This window comes from Colossoma macropomum, unplaced genomic scaffold (genome assembly GCF_904425465.1).
Source record: "Colossoma macropomum unplaced genomic scaffold, Colossoma_macropomum, whole genome shotgun sequence".
NCBI classification, from domain to species: Eukaryota; Metazoa; Chordata; class Actinopteri; order Characiformes; family Serrasalmidae; genus Colossoma; species Colossoma macropomum.
The window spans coordinates 21992454-22014353 of NW_023494805.1; the positions used below are offsets into that span (position 1 = coordinate 21992454).

The 21900-nt window shown below is 37.8% G+C and overlaps 4 protein-coding genes across 6 annotated transcripts in view; 2 read left to right on the top strand and 2 right to left on the bottom strand.

The window, feature by feature from the left end:
- LOC118826180 (exocyst complex component 6B-like) overlaps positions 1–1725 on the bottom strand; it is a gene marked incomplete at its 3' end in the record, with an annotated part of 44116 nt that extends 42391 nt beyond the window's left edge. The window contains 1 exon segment of the mRNA XM_036597071.1: positions 1550–1725. Within this exon segment, the coding sequence (XP_036452964.1) occupies positions 1550–1638 (89 nt within the window).
- Positions 1726–4468: 2743 nt separating this feature from the next.
- badb (BCL2 associated agonist of cell death b) lies at positions 4469–8823 on the top strand. 3 transcript variants are annotated; one of them, XM_036597587.1, is made up of 4 exons: positions 4469–4596; positions 6138–6281; positions 6830–7029; positions 7771–8820. In XM_036597587.1, the coding sequence occupies exons 2-4, from the start codon at positions 6146–6148 to the stop codon at positions 7909–7911; spliced, it is 477 nt and encodes a 158-aa protein (XP_036453480.1). In that variant the 5' UTR covers positions 4469–4596; positions 6138–6145; the 3' UTR covers positions 7912–8820. The 3 variants fall into 3 exon arrangements, with proteins under 3 accessions (XP_036453480.1, XP_036453479.1, XP_036453478.1); XM_036597586.1 differs by having other exon boundaries at positions 4540–4667; positions 7771–8823; XM_036597585.1 differs by having other exon boundaries at positions 4585–4685; positions 7771–8823.
- A 129-nt stretch (positions 8824–8952) lies between these two features.
- Positions 8953–10701, bottom strand: zgc:101765 (uncharacterized protein LOC450036 homolog). The gene has a single exon (XM_036597714.1). It carries the CDS (start codon positions 10304–10306, stop codon positions 9440–9442), a length of 867 nt encoding a protein of 288 aa, XP_036453607.1. The 5' UTR covers positions 10307–10701; the 3' UTR covers positions 8953–9439.
- Positions 10702–11606: 905 nt separating this feature from the next.
- Positions 11607–21744, top strand: LOC118826491 (membrane-anchored junction protein). The gene is made up of 10 exons (XM_036597477.1): positions 11607–11617; positions 12010–12134; positions 12460–12508; positions 12586–12661; positions 13315–13437; positions 13523–13551; positions 14219–14349; positions 17666–17717; positions 18014–18086; positions 21526–21744. The coding sequence occupies exons 2-10, from the start codon at positions 12034–12036 to the stop codon at positions 21606–21608; spliced, it is 717 nt and encodes a 238-aa protein (XP_036453370.1). The 5' UTR covers positions 11607–11617; positions 12010–12033; the 3' UTR covers positions 21609–21744.
- Positions 21745–21900: the final 156 nt, after the last annotated feature.

Here is a 21900-nt window from a genome sequence, read left to right on the forward strand (position 1 = left end):
GCTAGATAAAGAGAAAAAGACACATACAGTTACAGACCTGTAAACTGAATATTTAACAAAGGTATGGAGTATTGTATATAAGTGCAGATCTATACTAGTGCTGAGCAGTACTGATATACATGTATATAAATGTAAAATAATGTGAATTTTAGAATAGTATAGATATCAGATAATATTTAACTTTGCATTAATGAAGCAGATGAACATATGCTTCTCAAGTGCTGGTACGCCATAATGATTACAAACCTGACACAGCTTGTTTTGACTGGACTGTTTTGTTTTCCCCCAAAAAAATACACTAAAGGAAATAAAACAATTGTTAAACAGACAGAAACCACATTTCCTGAAAGGAAACTTACTATTTATTTAGTATTTTACACTGTTTATTCAAAACAATCTGAAACACCCATCCAATGACAAATCATAGTTAACCATCAGGTCCTAGATATTATGATGCAATTATAAAAAATGAACTCAAAAAACTAAACAAACCACTTAAGACACCACTATTTTATGGCCATTATGTCCCATATAAAGTTAATTATCTATCAAATCGCTCACTGTGTTAGTCACAGTAACACCGTACATATATGGCCCAGCACTAATCTACACAAGATGGACATTTCAACCTGCACCTAGCAGACACAGAATGACCGAGCTGCATTAGTCATAGTGTTCATTTAAATTAGATGGAGAACGCAACATAGCAGACCTTCCCAGGCTTCAGTCTGCAACCCCTGCCTTTGCACGACGTTAAGATGTACATTCAGCTACCAAGTAACAGAGCAGTGCTTTCCAAGGTCAGCCAAAAAAGTTGCCATCCAAAATATTAGGCGTTCAAATGTGCTTTGCCTTACAGACAGACAGACAGAGCAGTTCCCGTTTTACATCGGTGGCCGTGTTGTCACAGGAGTGGACCGTAAAGACGAGTCAGGCAAACAGCTAGTAAAGAAAGGAAGAACAAATCACTGAAGACTCACTAGAGCCGGTTATGTTGCTGGGAGAACATAATGCATGCGTGGTAATACACTGATACGAACATAGGCTGCTCAGCCAAATAAGTGCAAAAAAGCCAACTAATTGCATGGCGCATCCCGAAACATTAGCTAACTTCGCTAACAACGGTAAGGCAGCGATAGTTGGGAAGTTGGGAAACCAAACGCTTGCTGAACATTTGTTCCGGCAGCGATAGTCTTTACAAAGAACAAACTCATCAGTGTCTCTGGCTGAGAGATAAAAGTGTCATGTTAAATGTTAATTTAATCCTAATTCTGTGGTGGTTCTGCAGACCGACTAGCAAAGGCGTGTGATATAAACACTAAAAGCGGAGTGTCTGTCTCCCTGGGTTAAGTCAAATGCTAAGATAGCTAACTAGCTAACTACTTAGCACGCTAGCTGGATGACAAGTTAGGGGAGACTGTTTGGAAGTCTCTCCTAAGAGTTGCTGAGAGGAGAGGAGAGGGAGAGACAGCGGAGGACTCCTTCTCTTCACTCGGTAAATCCTCCAGCTGAGCACACACAACGTCCGAGCCGTTTACCGACCACTTACCGGAGTGTGGGACCGATACAGTTAGTGTCTGTGCTCTCAATCTCCCGCAGGATACGCTCGTGCTCCGCTGCGGTCTCTGCACTCGCCATCTTCACTAACGGCGCTCAGCTGCGTCACCTGAGAAAAACACACACACACACACACACACACACACACACACACACACACACACACACACACACACACACACACACACACACACACACACACACAGAGAGAGAGCGAGCGAGCTGAGGGAGAGTTCTGCTTCCGGGATTAAGTCGTACGAATTTATCATAACTCTGAAAAACAGAGGAAAAAACACCGAACTACACACTGTGATAATAAATGCACCACTAATGACGACGAACTGTTTTGATATACTACTCAGTATTGTATGTGGTTAAATAGTAAATGTCTGAATATTTACATTTCCATTAGTAGTGCTTTCATTATAGAACATGAACCATAACATAGTTTGTTGTCTGTGGTTTATTAATGAACAAAAAATATATACATTAACGGTAACATGGCATATTAACAATTAAGTAATGCTTGTATATTTCATACCAAGTTTAAATCCGTTTTGTATGCTTTTTGTTTGTTTTTGGGGTTTTTTGTTTGTTTGTTTTTTTCAAACAGACTAGGGGCTATTTCACAAAACTTTAAAAAAAAAAAAAAAGCCCAAAGATGAGGACTGTCCAATAAGAATGTCCCTCAGCTCTTTTTCTATTGGACAGGCTTGACTTTGGGCCTAAGTTATCTGGCTAAACTGAGAAATCCTGCTTTGCGAAACCCCAGGTCACACAACAGTCTGTGTTTTTCAGTTAATGTGTGTGTATTTCACAACAAATTGGAGTTATTTTTCAGTTAATGTTTGCATACTGTGTGCTTATTTCATACAAAATATATGATTTTTTTATTATTATTACAAACAGATGAGGTCACCCTATAGTAGTCTACTGAACTGAAGCTTAGTAAGAAAACTCAAGTTACAAGCAGCCATGCTCAGTATGTTTTTTTCTGATACGCTTTACTGACATCTAGTGCTTGAAAACCTCCAAAACGATTGAGAACGATTTTTTTTAATCTGTATTATAAATTATTGAAATGATTTATTATATTATAACATTTAATTCTAATAATTGTCAACATAATTTTGAATGTTGGATATTATTAAAAAGCACATGTTTTACCTTTCCTGATTTCTAAGATTTAAAATGGCTATTTGCAGATAATTCTAACCAAAGTGAAAATGTTTGGTACCTGGTTATTCAGTTGTGCAGTACAACAGTCTTTAGATGTTAATCTTAATAAATCCTTCAGGTTTGTGCAGCAGTCCCTTAATTAGAATACCTTTTCTGTGATCAAGCTCCTTCTGCTTGATTTGTACATGTAAATTTATTTTTTAAGGATCAGCTGATGTTGCCTCGATTTTTTGATGTCGTTTAAAAAGAATTCATATTGAACAGCAAACCAGACACAAGCACATTTGAGTAATAGGCCTACTCATATTCTCTCTTGTAACAATATAACTGTCTGATAATTGCCAATAAACCTAATGTACCTGTGATTTTAGAGCAGCTTATTTAAACTCGCTTATTAGAAGCTTAAAGATTTCTCAGACATACGCTGTCATGTCTGCTTTAAAGGAGAATTCTGCTGATTTTTCAAAATGTCAACATTACTCAGTGAATGAAATGTAAACAAACCCATTTAGAGTGGTTTCATGTGAAATGATTCATTTGTAGAGAAACTTGCTGACTCAGATTTCTTTACAGTGGTGGTGATAGAGTGATACAGTGGTGGTGATGGCGATGTCTACAACACAAATATAGCCATTTTACTTACTATCCAAAACCACCAGTGAGCCTACTGATGTCTTCAGAGTTTTAATATGTAATGTTGAGGATAGTACTATAGTGGGAAATCAGAAAAAAAAAGGTTTCTTTAGGGACTATTTTGCCTTGGAACACATGTGCCTCATGTATCCCTCCACCATCAATAGATTAAAATAAATTGATTAAAAATACGTTTTATGCCAAAACTTTATCACAGAACTACCGTAAAACAACGTCTCAGACAGCAGGCAGTGTATTCATAACCATTTTATATAATAACTTTCTGTGATGGAGCTTTTAGAGGTGGACATTTAGTTCCTATCACCACCATTGTCAACAAATCTGACTCTGTAAGTTTCTCTAGAACAGAGTATTTCACATCAAACCACTCTGAATGACTCTGAATCTTAGCCATTTAACTGTGCAGAACCATTAATTGTGCATCATTAATCCACAACAGTCATTACTTTCAGCAAACACAGAGAAAAACAAGAAATCTTCAGCTATGGATTCTGATAACTTTTACATTGTAATGTAGTGGTTTGATGTGAAATAGAGAAAATTACAGAATCGGCTTTCCTTACAGTTTTGGTGATAGAAGCCAGGGGCCTCTATGTCTACAATGCAAATATAGAAAATATATATTTTTGTGTTATCCAAAGCTGATGTGCTAACGTGCACATTACAGTGTTTTCTGAGTTTTCATATGTAATGTTATTAATGGTAAAATAGTGCTAAATCCAACCAAAAAGTTTTCTTTAGGACTATTTTATCTTACAACACCCTGCATGTGTATCTCTGTCATGGAGATATTTAAAAATGCGTTTTAGGGCAAAACCTTATCTCAGACTATCATAAAACAATGTCTCAGGAATCAGGAAATGTACTCCATTTCGTGTAATGAGTGTGACGTAGCAGGTCCGGGCGGTAATAAATGTTTTGGACGTCTGGTTCCTCTCGCCACCACTGTGAACAGTTCTCACTCGTTAAGTTTCTCTGGAACGGCACATTTCACAACACACGCTGAATGACTTTGTTCACATCATATTAAATGTTTAATTATGCCGAATTTTAACACATCGCTGGAGTTCTCCTTTAAAGGTCTGACTACTCAGACACTGTGATTGGTGGAGAAGCCACAGAAACCCAAACACACACACAGAAAGTGTAGAGTGTCGAAAGAGGCGATCTGTGGCTCTGCTCCGAACTGTCAGTCGTCCAGATTCGGTAAGGGACATGATACTTGGCCGAATCCGCCTCTGAAGTCCACTCACTCTTAAAACCGATGCAAGCTGACGGTAAATTGCAATATAAAGATAAAAATAACTTCAAGTCAGCGAGACCGAGAACTAAAAGTAACTCCGCTAACGAGGCTAAGCGAGCTAGCTAGTTAGCTTGTTAGGTAACTTTAAACTAGCTTTGTTTATAATTAGCTGCTCGGCGGTTCAGTCCAGTGAGACAGGTCGCCGGCTCAGATTCTGTATAGACCTATTAGATTACTGCCTTTAGCTGCTCAAGTTAGTTTAACTATTCCTGCCTGCATGCGTTGCAGCATCATTACTTTACCTTTTAAATCGTGAAAACTGAAACTGAGCCATTTAGGCGGTTGTTTAAGCGGAAGTTGCTAATGTCAGATAGCTAGCTAGTCTTTATTCCGATGTTTGATTAGCGGTAGAGTGGTGTTTACAGGTCAGTGTGGTTAATGTCCTCAATAAAATATACACGCTGATGAACTGCTACAGGGTGAAACCGACTCAGATTCACTGAGTGATTTGGCTCTGTTTCAGGTTTGCGCACCACAACGAACACGAACAGCAACCAGCACACATTAACTTAGATGTCTGTGAGGTGTTTGTATCCAAAAGCTGGGTGCCTTTGTGATTGCTACTACTATGTCTGTTTCATGAATCTGTAAATGGTTCCTTATAGGTCGAGTGTACGTTACTATGCAGAAAGAGCTGAATGGTTGACAGAGAGCTATAGATCATTTCTGCAGATCATTGCTCCTCAAACCATGGCAGCTCACAACAAGAACACTAATTTATGAACGATTTCATCATTATGAGTGATTAATGGATGACAGAAAAGAACTAACGCTGAATGAAAAAGCCTCAACGCTGCATCTGTGAACTGAAGTATTTGGCTTGACCACCTGGTTGTAAGTGTAGAGGTGACTTTTTAATTTTAACCTAAATAAACGTTTGTCTTGCCCTGCAGCTTAAAGAATCATTCTCAACCGATTGTGAGAGCACTATACTACGATTGCACTGCCTGACAATAAACAGTACACATAAGACTGGTTTCATGACTGTTCAGTTAAATAATGTTGCTGTTGTAACAAAACCTTGTATCTCCATTTTTCATTTTTGCAAGAAAAGCCAGCATGTTCAAATGTTGTGAAGAATTGCGCATTAGAATTGGTGTAAAAATACTTGTTCCATTAACTTCCATTCCAGTTCTCCTGTAAAGTTTGTGGAGATATAATGTTTTGTTCCGACAGCGAGAGTACATGTATATGCACCCCCTTGTATATGCTGTTCATTTCCTGTTTACTCATATAATACCTATCATCATGTTCAGTGGTTCAGCCATTACCTAATCTAGCATTAAACATATTAACTAGGCTTGTAAATATAACATTATTACATGCATTGACACACAAATTTGCGAGGAGGATGAATATGTCAAGCAAAGAGTCTATTAAAGGTTTTGGTCAGGATTACTAAGGATACTGTCACTAGTGTTGAAACGCTGGCTTATTTTTCTAGGTTTCACAATGGCTCATATGTTCACGTTATCGGACGACTCAGACGCTTCTGAAGAGCTAGGAGACGCAGACCAGCCAGAAGCCAGTAAGAGAGCTGAGCTGCCGCAGTCTGGGCAGCACTCCCTTGCTCCAGAGAGATTCAGAGGTGAGTCAGTGTCTAGGCTAGGGCTCGTGGGAAGTGTGCAGGCCGTCATCTACTCTGTATCCAGGCTGCACACACATACAAAGCGGTACGGCCCCCAGTGAAAAACAAATGATCTATTTTTGTAAATAATGACTCACCTATGTGGATAGGTACTGTACAAACAATTTGTCTACCTTCAGTGACTTAGGAAACTTTTTTTCCTTATATTCAGAAAATTACAAATGGAGAGTATCAACATAAACAACATATTAGCCTTTAGAAAAATCTAGAATTATTATTGGTATACATATGATTCATATTGTAATTATGTGCAATTATGTAATTTGTTACATGATCTGTTACATAACAAATTACAGCAAATAACAGCAAAAATGCAAAGTTTCTGTAAGCGTAATGGAAGCTTTTTTTTTTTATCAAATTTTCCTCTCGTGCTTACAGACATAAATGTGGTAGCAATTAAAAGGTTGCAATCTGCACTTGATGTTACAGTGAGCTATGAGTGAGACATAATAAACAAAATATAAAACTTTTTTTTTTGGTTGTAATAGAGTCAAGGCAGAGGAATCACTCTATGAATGAGGATGCCCTTCAGGAGTCCGGGGCTGGGAGACATGGAGATGGAGCTGCAGATGGAGACTCTTTCCGCCGTCGCTGCCGCTCGGCCCCCCCTGCTCTGTGGGCAGCAAAGAAATATGGCAGACAGCTGAGGAAGATGAGTGACGAGTTCGACACCTTGCTGGACAAAGGGGTGAGAATTGCTAGCTGGAACACAAGAACAGAGAAATGTCCTGATTTATCAGGGCAGCTGTGAGAATCAAACATTTTCCAGTTTTGAAGAATCATAAATGCAGAGCACTGGTGTCCTCTCTTGATACACAATAACATGGATTAATTGTTTTTATATCCAATGAAATTTGAAAGATTTGCAATTTTAACCATAGTCTACATAATCAACAATGTTGTCTTAAGTTTTAAGCAGGGAATTTAAGTGGGGAACCCTCTAACACAGAGCTCTTGAACTACCTGTAGACGAGTCAGACCAATCAGAAGCAACCAAACACCGATGTGAGGTGTACACAACAACACAGCCACAACTAACTGGCAGTCTGGTGCACTACATTCAGCGTTCAAGCCTCAATTGAGAAAAAATGGATGTGCTGATGGTCTTGGCCAAAACATAAACCATAAAATAGGCCAAACATAAAATAATCTCAGTTTAAATAACAGTTGCAATATTGGTCAGAAAAGTAAGTAAAAGTAAGTAGAGAAACTACAGATGCACAGGTTGTTTATCCATTCATCCTTAAAGGAAATGACTTGTTCAGTTGAAAAAGCTAATGCTGCTAGTTAATGAAAGCAAACTATACTAAAGCTACCTTACATTCATTGATAGCTGCATTAGCAGTATGTGTTAGTAAGCAGTGTTTGGTTGATATATTCCTTTAACTAATGATACTCTTATCTCATCTTTAAAATCATTATTTATCAGATGAAGAGAGTGAGGAGTGCAGGTACAGCCCGTCAGATGCACACTTCCCCCAGCTGGTTTGCCTTTCTCTGGAGCCACAAAGAGTCAGACTCTGAGGCCAGCAGCAGTCTAACAGCACCAGACACCCGTCCTGCAGAGTGAACGAACAACGGATTACGGGAGTGAAAGATGGCACTGTTTTTGTAGAAGTGTGTGTACAGGAAAAGAGAAAATGGACTGAGAGCCAGTGGACAGATGTGAAGGACTGATGTTCTGTCTTGACTGGCTAGTTTAAAACCTTTGCCTTAAGTAAATGGATATTAGAACCCCTGACCAATCAAACAATTCAGAAGCTGTCTTCCTATGAACAGCATTTGCTGTGTCTGAGAGAATAGATGATGATCCTTCCAGGGTCTCTCTTCTGGAACTGTGGAAAAACTATGCAAATCAGTTTGTAAGAATGATCAGTTAGGAGCATTTAGACAGTGTCATTCACTGCCATTTTCAAGGCAGTACTGTTAAGAAATGTTTTAGATAAGGCCTAATAGAATCAAAACTAGCACTTTCAAGTGCTATTACCTTTTTTAATGGATATAGCCTTATGTACAGGTTATGAGATTAGTTATTTTTAACAAATGAACATCAATGTGAAGATTCCTGAAGATAAAAGAAACAGGTGTTGTATATGAACTTTTTTAAAATATTGATTTTTTTGAGACTGCTTTGTAAAAACAGTGTGACTTTATAATTGTACCTTATTTCTAGGTTGTATACAGGGTTGATAATAAGGACTTTGGACAATTTTTGTGCTTGTTTAATCTTTTCCACTATCTTTGAGCTATAAAAGAGCTCTTTCTGTGACATGAGAGCATAAGGGCTCCAAGGTAAACCACAGTAGTTGCTAAAACAAAAATTTCATAGTGGAAAAAAGAGCCTTACTATCATCACTGGTGTTACTTGAAAATGTAAATATCAAATGCCTTTTACTGCTTAACATTCTAAGATTATTATTATTATTATGACTATTTCATAATTTTCATTACCACTACGTTGTAAAAATAAAAAAAACTAGTATCTAAACAAATGAAAGTGCCTGCTTTTCTTTCAGCTGGTTTTTCAAGTAAATCAGCTTTCACACCAACAAGCACCCAGAAATTTGTTTATAGGTACTGAATTTGAAAAAAAGATTTTTTTTCACATTCATATTGGCATATGTGATCTTTAATACAAACATTGAGGCATATGACAACTGAGATCATGAACATTCCCAGACTCATGTCTGGGAAACATGACATGACATGAGTTCAGCCTAGTTTTAAACTAAATTGCAGAGCCAATGGTTATTCACCATTGGGTACTTATTTAATCTAGGATTTGTCTTAATATGGGTCTGAGAAACTAGTTCTACATGTTTCATCTTTACTCTATAGATTACCTTTCACTGCATTGATCTCCCTTTACCACTTCTTAAAATCTTAAAGTAAACTTAAATATTAGAAAAAAACATCCTAAATTATTAAAAATATCCTCTTCAAAATTCTTTTCTTTTTCACCACCAAGGCAGATCATTTTAATCTCTCATAAACATAGAAAATAATCAAAAAATATTTTTTGATAAAGCAACATCTGCAAGTCACATATCAGGGGTTTCATCTAGGGTTTTGGCACTGAAGAACAGCCAGGGGATGTTCTAAACCACCAGTGAGGGGTCCCAGCAGAACTTTTCCCCACAGTCCAGAGCAGAAAGCCTTGCCATGTCGCCGTCACTGAGCTCAAAGTCAAACAGACGGCCATTGTCCTGCACCCGGTCAGGCTTGGAAGATTTTGGCAGCACAGGCACATTCTGTTGCAAAGCCCACCTCAAAAGCACCTGAGCTGGAGTCCTCCCACATCTTTCTGCCACCTCCTGAACAACAGGGTCAGTGAGGAGTACCCCGGTGCCCAGCGAGGAGTACGCTTGGAAACAAACCTCACTCTCTTCACACAAAGCCCTAAGCTCCATCTGAGCCAGCCTCGGGTGGAACTCCACCTGGAGAACAGCCGGAACAACTCTGCACGCCTTCAGGAGCTCCTGCATGTGCTTCACGGTGTAATTTGAGACTCCAATGGCCTTGAACTTTCCCTCCATGTGGAAGTCCTCCAAGGATGCCCAGCTCTGAGAACGGTTCTTAGGGTTTCGCTTATCCCCCACAGCTACACCCTGCGTACCAGGCCAGTGAATAAGATATAGGTCAATATAGTCCAGCCCCAGCTGCTCCAGGCTCCTCAGACAGCCATCTCTGGCTTTTGCACCCTGGTCTTTTGGACTCAGTTTGCTGGTTATGAACACATCTGCTCGGGAAAGCCCATGTTTGGGCAACAAGGTGCGAAGGGCCTGGCCAAGGTCTGCTTCATTGCGGTAGACTGCTGCTGTATCAAAGGCTCGGTAACCTGCTGTTAAGGCAGCATCCACAGCCTGGTAGGTGTCCTCAGGACCTTGCAGACGATATGTGCCCAAGCCTAACAGTGGCATATGAGCCCCGGTGTTGAGCAGGACAGAGGAACTGTGGTCCGTCATTGGGAACTGAGGCACCTGAGCACAGAATGATGCCAGAATTTAGTTTTGAGAAACACAAGGTTACAGAAAAATAGACAAAAAATGCATCTACTGCACTGCAAAAGAATTGTTATGAAATCAGTGGAATAAAGTTTTTAAAGCTATGCTATGGAAAACCATTTTATCCTTTACTCCACAATTTTAATATCTGAAATTATTAGATCAAATAAAGAAAAACTGGATTTAGATTTTAGCATGTACAATTTCAGTTCTCACTACAAATTCATAGCTTTTCCCAATTTATCTAATAGAAAGAGCAAATTTTACTAGTATGAATTAAATTTTAACATGACAATTTCCACAAGTAAAAACTAGATTCTGGCATGATGAAATTCGTATTATTACATGTTTTAACCGATTTCTAACTAGTAGAAACCAAACTGCCACAAATTAAATTTTTACACGTAAAGATTAAATTTGCATTAGTCTCATGAAGAAACTGTGGACTGAAAAAACAGCTTGCCGTACACAGCCTCTAAAATATTAGCTGCTCCAAAACATTGCTTCTCAATCCTAGTCCTGATGACTCGATGACTTTCTTTTGCTCTGTGCTGCCTACAGGAGCCCTAGAGAACCACTAGCACCACTGCCACGCACATTTTAGACTCCCCCTGCTCCCAAAACAACTGACGATGCAACTGATCATTAAATGACAGCACAGACCGTACATACAGTCTACGGACGACAGCCATAGGAGTAACTTGAACGTTAGTTATTTTGAACGCTCTGTAGGTTGAATTAGAACATGGCTACTGTAGCTACTTTAGTTATTTTGGAGCATATCTTCTCAGTCCTGGTCCTGGAGTACCAATACCCACTACCCAGCGTGTTGTAGCGTCCTTCCTGCTCTAATACACAAAGGTCACCTCATGAAGAGCTTGTTGTTTATTTCAAGAATAACATTTTCAGAACAGCCACATGCTAATTCAACCTACAGGCCGTGCAAAATAACTAAATCGTTTTATCTTTTACGATTTTACTAATTTTATACGATTGCGGGTGCGTCCTGCAAGTACGTCCTTCGTATAACTGTGCTTTTCGTATAATTTAATTAAATTGTACAATAAATGACGTTATATAAAAACTCCAGCTCAGCTTCCCGCGGACAGTCATGTGTAGTCCTACCTTAGTCATGTGATGATGTGGGTGGAACAATGGTGCTCGTCACCATAGAGACTGCAGCAGATCTGCAGCTGATTGGTTGAAAGATAGACCAATCAGGTGGGGGAAAGAAACGAGAGGCGGGAAGTCCAGTAGTTGAGGCGGTGATTGGTAGGTTTACTTCTGTAACAGTTATCTGGTCATTGATACCTAAAATTCAACACTGAAATTCAGGTGCTTGACGTTTAATGGTAGCTACAAATTCTAAGCTTTAACTAACTATAAATAAGCTTTAAATTTTATATTATTTATGTAATTTTCAAACACGACACAAATGTCTTCCTGTGTCTCCATGGTTACCTCTGAACAGTGACTGCTACATTCCAGTAATGGACTTTGTTAGCTGTTAGCTAAGACAGGACTGTGACTGACTAAGACAGTAATGTCTCTTAGATATGTGAAGACATTTTCATATCTAGGACACATAAGCTATCTGAGACAATTTTGGCTACTGGACCAGCTAAAATGTACACTATCATTAGTTTCGGTCTCTTTCTGCACAGCAGGTCATTGCCTTGAGGTGAAGTATGCCAGTTCAGGCTTTTTCATTCCCTGTGCCTGAAACCAGGTTCTTTCAGGTTGGCCAGCGGATTTACAAGTTTAAGATAAGGAGTGGAAGCAAAATCAGGCAAGATTTGCTGCTTTGTTAATATTAATCATCAAAGTGATGCATTTGGGAAATGTAGATAACAGTATATCTGTAAGAGAGTAATACTGCATCATGGGACAGCATGTACTGCTTCCTAGATATTTACATATTTTACTGGCTTTGGTCCATACAGATGGAGACTGTGTACACCATCATGTGAATTATGTACTGAAAATTCTTTGTAGTCCAGCACAATGCCTTAGGACTTTGTCCATAAAACCAGCATTATCCTTTTAGTTTGATTGTTTTAGTTAAAATCTAAGTTAATAGTTCAGTTAACACACTTCTTTTTGTTTTTTCATAGTTGTGAAGAAGAGATGTTGGATAGTGAGTTTGTCAGTGAAGAGCTGGAGGTAACAGAGAGATTAAACAAACAGAGTTTAATGCACTGTAATAGCTGTAAATTAAACTCTCCTCCATTGTCTTACAGAATGCTGTACGAGCTGTGCTTATGAACCTGGACAATCTTCAGCCATTTTCCACCCAGCATTTCAACATCTTCCCTTGTATGTTTTTTTAAAGATATGTTTAGCGTCGTTACTCTTACCCCTATACTGGGAATGATATTAATAACAAGTTTAATTTAAATAGCACCTTCTCATTCTCAAGGACACAGGTCAATATCAATGTACAAAAATGTTTCAAAGATAAGACAGACGTGTGAAAAATATAACAGCAGACATAGAAACAAAGACACTAGTATGACATAAGTGCAAAGGAACACAAGAAAACAAGAGATTTAGTAACATACTAAGGAGAAGAGGGGATAAATGATGAGAAACGAGGAAACTGAGGAATAAAAGTAAGTTTACTTTATCATAGACCGTGAACAACAATAATGGAAGGGGGTGGTAACATTAGGAGAGGGACAAAGAGTGAAGGTATTAGAATGAATGACTTTAATGTTGGAAGGAAGGAGCCAAATCAAAGAGATTGAGGAAGAGTGTTTCACAATTTAAGTGCTGTGGTGCTGAAAGAGCTGCTCCTAAAAAGTGGACAGTTTAAAAGTAGGGACCACTACAGCCCAGTTTTAGAAGACATTAGGCAGCAGTACAGGGGAGAAGGAGGTCAGCTGAAAGGGGATGCGAAACCATTTAGGGTCTTGTAAAAAATAACTGTTGCTCAGACTTTGTTGCTCTCTACAATGCTTCGATTACAGATAAGAATAGGTGGGAGCGCGTGTCGGAGTTGAGGTTCAAGAAGGGAGACATGAAGCTTTTGGCTTACCCTTTCCTCATCACACTTTATGTGGAGACAAATGAGCCAGTCCCTCAGCACACAGGTGAGCAACCCTCAGTAGCTTGCATATGCTTAAATAGTGCAGTGATGGGTGTTAATTACGTTTTGCATCTGTTCTTGTCTTCCAGTGAATCACACAAATGTATGGGTCCCTCCAGTGAGTACCTTTCATCGCCTAGCATGCATCTTACGCTGAAGACATAAGGAACTTTTACTGTTGGTCCAGCCTCCTCTCAGCTTTTAAGCAGCATGTGTTCCTGAGAGCTAAGGAACCAATTACACATTTGTAAACAAACCCTTACACCCAAGCAGTTGCATCATCTGCACAACCTCAGTATAGTCCATCTAACTGTCAGAGAGATAATACACGATGACTCACTTTTCCTCTGTGCAATTTATAGAGGTTAACTTCACAGTATGATGACAGTTTTGCATCATAGAGAGAGAACTGAATAAAGACAACTCGGGATCACTGACCTGTAATATCCATTTGCAGACTTATTTATAAATTATTTACAAATGCAACAACCATGAAATAGGGTTGAAATACTAGTATGATAATATTGCTACTTATTGCGACTGCAATGCACCTTGTAACATATTAAAGTGCATTGGTGAGTCATGGTAAAATACAGGCCTGCGTTAAAATACTGACAAATCTGAGCTTTAATCTCAGTTGTGAAATTGGTCCAGTGTTACTGTAACAATTAAGATTTGCAATGTTTTTACATGTGTAAAACTTCTGAATGTTTTTGTTCTTCTAATGCACGTTTTGTCAGAAATTTTTTGTACTTGCATTAAATGACTATTTTTCTTTTATACAGGATAGAGAGTCTATACTGGACAGTCCACCAAGTGAACCCAAGCACAGGACAACAGAACAGTCACAAGAGGGTGCTCTGAGCCAGGCCAACTATCACAACATGGCAGAAGCACACCATCCTGTGTATTTCCAGTAGGTGTTGAAAATGTGAATGTGACTCTAATTTTAATGTCATTCCTCTCATACTGTTTTCTCCATCACATACTTTCTGCTGTTTTCCGAGGGCTCATACAGTTTCTCCATCTTTCACTGGCCACACAGAAATGTGATTTTACATTTTATAGGGTCAGTTACTGAAAGATCCCCCTGAAATGTTTTAATGTTTTAATGTTTTAATCTTATGAAAAAGCGGTTGAATTGACAGCTCATTGGCTATATTTCTCTGTAACTTACACTGTAAAAGTGGCTGGTCAGATCTACCTACAAAAAATACTTCATGTGGTAACAAGTAAATTAACTAGTTTTATTCAACCTAAATAAATACTTTCAATGAACCATTCTTTCAATCAGTGTAGTTTTTTAAGTTACATAAACTAGTTTAATTTCTTCTTACCACATGAATTAATTTTTTAGGTAGATCTGATGAGCCACTTTTTACAGTGTACTTTACAAAGAGGACATGCATAACACCACTAATTGGTCTCTTGGTAAAAGTTTGTATGAATTGTTTGAAACAGTTGTGGTTTGTTCTCAAACAATAGACCAAATCAGAATGTTTGTAAACATAGAGGTTGGCTAACTTGCAGCTGATCAGCGGTGAAAACAGCTCATTTTAAGTAGAGGTAAATACAAACACAACACACTGAATCAAAACATTGGTTAATAAAGGTAAAATCTTGTTGTGTTTCAGATGTATACAATGACTTAGATTTTAATTTATCCTGTTTTTTTTTTTTTTTCGCTTTTCCTCTTTTTGCTCCCACTTTTTCTGCTTTTCCTGTTTCCAGATTTTAAGAGCATATAGAGCTGCTATAAATAGTATTAAATGCAGTGAGGCAAAGTGATTTTTAACTCGGCAGAAACTTATATCCTTCTTTCTTATAACTACATAACTTACATATTATTGCATATTAACTCACTTCTTATTCAGTTATTAATCTTTATGTAACCTAACCTGTCTTCCATATCTTCATCATACTGTCTGTTAGCACAGACAATAATTTTGCCGAGTTTCCCTGTACACTCTCAAAAATAAAGGTATGAAACTGTCACTGGGGTGCTACCTCAAGGGTACATTTCAGTACCTTTAGTCAGGGAACATAATTGGACTATAATCCATTGAAATTATATTTTCTAAATTGTATTGTCTCCACACACCCTGTCTCTTCTTGTTCTGTTTTAAACCATTAGGTTATGAAAAGGTACAAATATATACTTTTCAGCATGAAAAACCTATGTAAGGTGTACAATTGGACCTTAAAACCACTGTTGAACCTTTGAAGGAACATTTACATTGTTTGTACCCTGACGAATGAAAAATGTACCTGCACAGAACCTTTATTTCTAACAATGTATTTAGAAAACTCAAGTGGCTCAAAACAGACCTCTAACAAAAGCCAATGAGTTGTTGCTTTGGTGTCAAAATGATTTTACAGATGTAGTAGATAGAGATTAGGCTGAAGAATGCTGGAATATTTATTTAAGATTAATCACTGAGTAATAATACACAGTTTAATAGTTTAAAAAATAAAATTAATGGCCAACTAGAAACAGCTTTAGTAGCACAGAGGCTTACCAATATCAATAACAACAACATTAGGAGAATCTAGTTTGTCATATTGCGACTATTTACAGGTACACAAATTTAATATGTTGATATTTCATTTTAAGATCACTGAAAGCTTTCTGTTTTTTCAGTATCTCGGTTAAATAACTCAATAATAAAGCAATACCGGCATTATGCATCTGGAAGTAAGTTCTTTGTGACGTAATGCTGATTTACTGTGGATCTCTGTCATGTCTGTGTAGCATGTCATAGTGACAGAAATATTTCAGCACTTTTAATATTCCTGAGAGAGAATCTTTCTTATGAAAAGACACTGATAATGCTGAAAATACAATCAAGCGTAACAATAACTCTAAACATAACTCTAACCTTAATCCCTTGATGTTAAGAAAACAGACTTCAGTGTGGGAAGACAGTAGGCAGATAGAGCTCGAGGTGATGTTTGTATGAGCATTTGCTTTGTCACTAGTCTAATCTGTCACATTTGCTGCAGTGATCAAATGTGAGGCTGTAGTTATGAAATAGTCCAGCGGAGGAGGCTGAACACGGGGCGCCATCTCAATCAAACCATCACTCAGCCAGCAAACTGAACATAATCATTTTGTTCTTATGAAAACCTCCCATCACAAATGAGCAAAGACAGTTTTGACAAATGCAGCTAATTTGCATTTATATCTGTTTTGCGGTGGGGCAAGGGAAAACCCACATGTCACCTTCACTCTTAAAATAAAGGAAGCTCAAAGGGCCTTTGCTTAAATGTGCAGTTCTAGGGAAAATCTTTAGCTAGTATAGACTAGGGGTGGGTGATTTGGCTAAAATAAAACAAACCAATATCTGAAGACATTTTCACAACATATGATACATGCCACGATATTTCATTTTTGTTTGTAAACAGATTTGAAAGCCCTTGCAAAATAGCAGTGTCATATTCAAGCCTATGAAAAACAATTTCATATACTGAATTGCACAAAATCCATTTAATCAGGACTAATTGGGCTCTCTTTCTAATGAAGCATGCAGTTGTTCCAGAAGTACTGATGATATCCACAATATACTCAAAAAAGGTGATGAGGTCATGATGATGTAATTTAGCTCCATAACAATTAAATATTATCTTTTTGTTCATATACATTGTCATATTGCGTAGACATCTCTAAATAAATGTTACACAGAATGGTTCTTTGCTTGGACGTAGGGTTCTAGGAACAATCATTCATTGGTGTAGACCCTTTACATTATGTAGAGACTCATTAAACATTATAAAAAAAGACACTTCACACGAGCCTTGTGAATCTTATTCAAAATCTAATTTGTAGTCTTTTTTATGAAAATGGTTCTTTAAGTAAGCATGCATTGAAAGGTTTTTTAGGCAGACAAAAGTGGCTCTTCTATTGCAACGCTCCAAAGAACGCTTTTTGGAACCTTCTAAGAGTGCTGATCTGAAAACGTGGACTTCTCTAGAAGCACTGAGGGAAGCTTAGCCTTAGGCTTGTTCTGGTGAAGACCTCAGTAATACAGTTTATACAATCCACCTTCCTGCCAGCACTAAAATAGACAGTCTTATTCAGGTGATTTGTGTGGCCTTAGGCTGATGAGCTCACAGACATGCCTCAAACAGACTTTGTGTTTTCATGTTAAATGTGCTGGAAATGGGTACAAGAATTGAATGTGTCAACTAAAAGAGAACAAATAGATTTCTCTGTTTCCCTCTTTCTCTCCTAGAGAGTCCCCTTACCTGGCTGATGGTGCAGAAGGGATGGTTTGTGGCAATGAGGTGTGTGTGTGGTGTTCTGTCTATCATTCATACACAAACCTTATCTGTCTGGGTGCTTAAACATTCTTTATTGCCCCCTGTAGGGCAAACAATCTGACACATTAGCCCACTCAGGTGGCATAACTAGCTCCATTATGTTAATTATAGAAACGGATAAAAATAAAAGAGCAGCCGCATTTTGGTTTTATTTAAATAGTGATAGATTTAAGAGCCAATACATCCATCATCTCTGTTGTTTTCTCTATGTCTCTCTCTGTCACACACAATCGCACACTCACACTCTCTTTCTTTCACAGTTACATGCTGATTCAGAGGTGCCTTCCCAGCCTGTTCCAAGTGCCAAGAACCCAGCAATTGAGGATGAGTCACGTACTCACCATAAATATCACTTTAATTCTTTTGCCTTGTTTTCTGCAGTCATTTCTGCTGTGACTAGGGCTGTCACTATGAGTTATATTAGTAGATTATTAGGTAACGTTATATTTGGATAGTCCCGAGTGTAGATGTTTTTTTGCCGTGTAGATACTTACTTTGCCCTTAACTTGCCTTTAACTAAATGTCTATTAAATTCACCTTAGGTTTACCTAACTCTAAATCTAACACTCACAACCCTGATCTTAACCTCCACCAAAAACCTAATCTTAATCCTAACCATAACACCATTGAGAATCAACTTAGTTTCATCAGATAGTTTGTTAATAATCTCTAGATAATCTATAAGGGACTGTGCAAATAAAGTGGGACAGATTATTCTGACAGTACATTGAGTTATCAGAGTTTTGTAGGTCAAACAACAAAAATTGATAGAACTTTCGAAAAATGCAAAATTCTTTATTGTAGTGGTGCCCAAACCTTTTGTCATGGGGGGCCGAAGTGTGATGTTTATGGTGGGCCGAGGGCCAAAAAAAAAAAACAGCTAGTTCGTAAATTGTTTTTCTTTATGTTTTTCTTCCAGTGGTTTCCTTACATATGATGCACTGACTTGCCTTTAAATTCAGAAGAAGTATATTTTTGGGTTTCTAAATATTCTCTTGTCTGTGTATGGATGCCTGTTATACTCTGTTAGCTCGTAAAAGCTACATATGTGATACATCTGCATTGCAGTTAACGATAATTATATGGTGTCATGGGCCATTGCTTATTTATGACAGTACACTGTATGTTACTAAAGGTGATTTTTGAAAGAAAAATAATAATTAATAAGAAGTTGTGTAAAAATGTGTTCTCCCATTGCCTGAGGTGGTAGGGGGCTAGGCAACTGGTAGGCCAAATTAAATGTCCTTGCAACTTTGGCGTAAAGGGCCCATTTTGGGCAGCCCTGCTTTATTAGACAAAGATACTTGGCAAGTACTAGGAAAACTAGACCGCTTTTAAAAAGCCTTTTAAATATATAAGAAATATGTAACACAAAATATAAGAACACAGTGTAGCACAAAATGTATACGCAGTGAGAGGAAATAAGTAGTTAGACACTTTATACTTCCAGTGTATGTGTCTGCTTGAAATGTAAACGTTTTCTCACCTATACATATGAATAAAAAAGTATGTATTCTTTAGCATAAAGATGTGCTTTAAAACTAAATATAAAAAAATGAAAATGTTCCAAAATAAATTATTCAGACACCACAAACTAATAACATTGGTTTGGCTATGATCATCAAGAAATTTTAGCTGATAATTCATTGTCATATAAATAATTGCAATTTACGATTTAAGTCAATTCTTTTTTCTCATTGTATTCAGCTGTTAAAGTACAAGTGTAAAGTAGCTGTAGTAATAATTTGCCATCTTTGTTCCTGGACATATTTACTTAAACAAATGTTGGCATCTAACACAGAATCATTTGTAGAGTCAAGCTAAACTACACTCATTCTGCCAGCATACATGCTAAAAACATGAACTAAACATTAACAAACATTACTCATGCTACCCTGTAAACATGTTAGAGCACCACGTTAGAAATTCCATGATTGTCTCAATAAATGCATTTACTGCTTTCTTTTACAATCCTGTATCCAAAAACGTTGGGATGCTGTGCAAAATGTAAGTAAACACAGAATACAATGATGTGCAAATCATTTAAACCTTACATTTACTTGAAAATAGTACAAAGACAACATATCAAATGTTGAAACTGAGAATTTTTGTTGTTTTTGAAAAATATATGCCCATTTTTAATTTGATACAAGCAACACATTCCAAAAAGAATGGGACGAGGGCATGTTTACCACTGTGTTGCATCACCTCTTCTTTTAACAACACTCTGTAAGCATTTGGGAACTGAGGAGACCAACTGCTGTAGTTCTGAAAATGAAATGTTTTTTTGATTCTTGCTTAATATAGGATTTCAGCTGCTCGACAGTTCATCAGTACCATCACAGATGCTGGCTTTTGAACTGTGTGCAGGTAAACCGGATATTTCTTCTCCTTTTTAGCCCAGAGGACGTGGCATCCATGATTTTCAAAAAGAATTTCAGTTTTTGATTCATCAGACCACAGAACACTTTTCCACCTCGCCTCAGTCCATCTTAAATGGGCTCAGGCCCAGAGAAGGCGGCAGTACTTCTGCATCCTGTTTATATATGGTTTGTTCTTTGCATTTGTGGATGCAGCAACATCAGTGTTTACTGACACTGGTTTCTGTAAGTGTTCCTGAACCCCTGCAGTGCTGCCTGAGGGCCTAAAGGTCGCAGCCATCCAATAGTGTTATATTAAATATATTAAATATAGAGTTTAACCCTTCTATTATCATTGGGGTCAGTTGGACCCCATTTATTATTTATCTCTAAGCAAATAATTGACATAATTTTTGTGCAGAGAAACAAAGTACCTTACACATAACTTGGGTAACAATTTTGATTATAATGATTTTCTGGAGGTTTAAATTGCTCGGGTCAAATTGACCCCAAGGATAAAGATGTTAGTAAATTTGAATATAACAGAGGGGTTAAATGATTTGCACATCATTGCATTCTGTTTTTATTTACATTTTGCACAGCATCCCAACTTTTTTGGAAGTGGATTTGTATTTTTATTTATTTTCCTCAACCCAACACACCCAGTTTACATTCTGCTTGTTGCAGCATAATATGATCATGAAATCTAATTCTGGGAAATAATTGCAGTCAGCTTAAACAATTGCGATCATCTTATATAATTGCAATTAGACAAGTATGTAATAATTCTGACAGGCCTGAGCATTAGTACTTGGCCCATTTCTCTTGCCAAACTGTCCTGGGTTCTCCAAGGTTACACGGGTCCCTCTGTTGGAGGGCAAAGCCATTTAAGCACTTTCTCTTCTTTCTAAGCTGATGAGAATAAATTCTCCTCTAATATGTCCCAGTACATCACTGAATTCATGTTTCCTTCGATGACATGTAATACCCCAGTACCGTTTGCAGAGAAGCAGCCTCATATCATGGTGCTCCTACCTCACTTTACTGTGGGCATGGTGTTCATGGGGACAATTAGTTGTGGTTACATGAACATTCCAGTTGCATATTCTTGAACCAGTTGTACTGACAGGGATTTGAGTGTTAAATAATGTTGTCCCTGAGAACTTTAGCTACTTCACCTTCATCATGATTTGCACTTGTTGCGTAAAACCTTTGGGTAATCTACTACAAATGGGTTTATCAAGCTTTGTTTCTTGCTGTTAGAGGGACTAGTATGAGAATAGAACATATTCATTATCATGGGGCAGATTTCCAACTAATCATTGCCAGTTCATTAAGAAAGAAAACTTGAATCAAAAAACTGAATTTGAGTAAATTTGATTGCCCTACTATTGATCTTGTCTTTGGAGCAGTGGAGCAGGAAGGTCCTGAGATGTCTGACTCTAAACCTACAGTAAGAGAGAAGCCCGGGCTGCTCAGCAGATTTGTCAGGTGAGAAACTTGCAGGCCTTCAAGCTTTTATCTCACTGTCCTCACTGTTTACACTTGCAGTGGCATGATACAAATGGTTTAACAAATAGCGCAATCCACTGCAGTACTGTATTGAGCAAAATTACCTTTTTAAAGTGTTGTTTTTAAATGATAGCAAGTTTAATCCTTTTATTTCTGCTTATGAAATGGTTACCTTTTCCAGAAATGCAACGTTTCCCCTCTCCCTGATCTTTGGCAGGAGATAATGAGGCAAGACCTATGACATAAAAGCTGCAAAGTTTATCATTGTTTTCATG

Bases quoted from the DNA above. Each gene is read 5' to 3' on its own strand.
- LOC118826491 (XM_036597477.1), top strand. From the start codon at position 12,034: ATGCCAGTTCAGGCTTTTTCATTCCCTGTGCCTGAAACCAGGTTCTTT. The intron at 12,135-12,459 runs GCAAGATTTGCT...GTTTTTTCATAG, and splicing joins AGGAGTGGAAGCAAAATCAG to TTGTGAAGAAGAGATGTTGG. The intron at 13,438-13,522 runs GTGAGCAACCCT...CTTGTCTTCCAG, and splicing joins GCCAGTCCCTCAGCACACAG to TGAATCACACAAATGTATGG.
- zgc:101765 (XM_036597714.1), bottom strand. From the start codon at position 10,306: ATGACGGACCACAGTTCCTCTGTCCTGCTCAACACCGGGGCTCATATG.
- badb (XM_036597585.1), top strand. From the start codon at position 4,655: ATGCAAGCTGACGGTAAATTGCAATATAAAG. The intron at 4,686-6,137 runs ATAAAAATAACT...TTATTTTTCTAG, and splicing joins CGGTAAATTGCAATATAAAG to GTTTCACAATGGCTCATATG. The intron at 6,282-6,829 runs GTGAGTCAGTGT...TGGTTGTAATAG, and splicing joins TGCTCCAGAGAGATTCAGAG to AGTCAAGGCAGAGGAATCAC.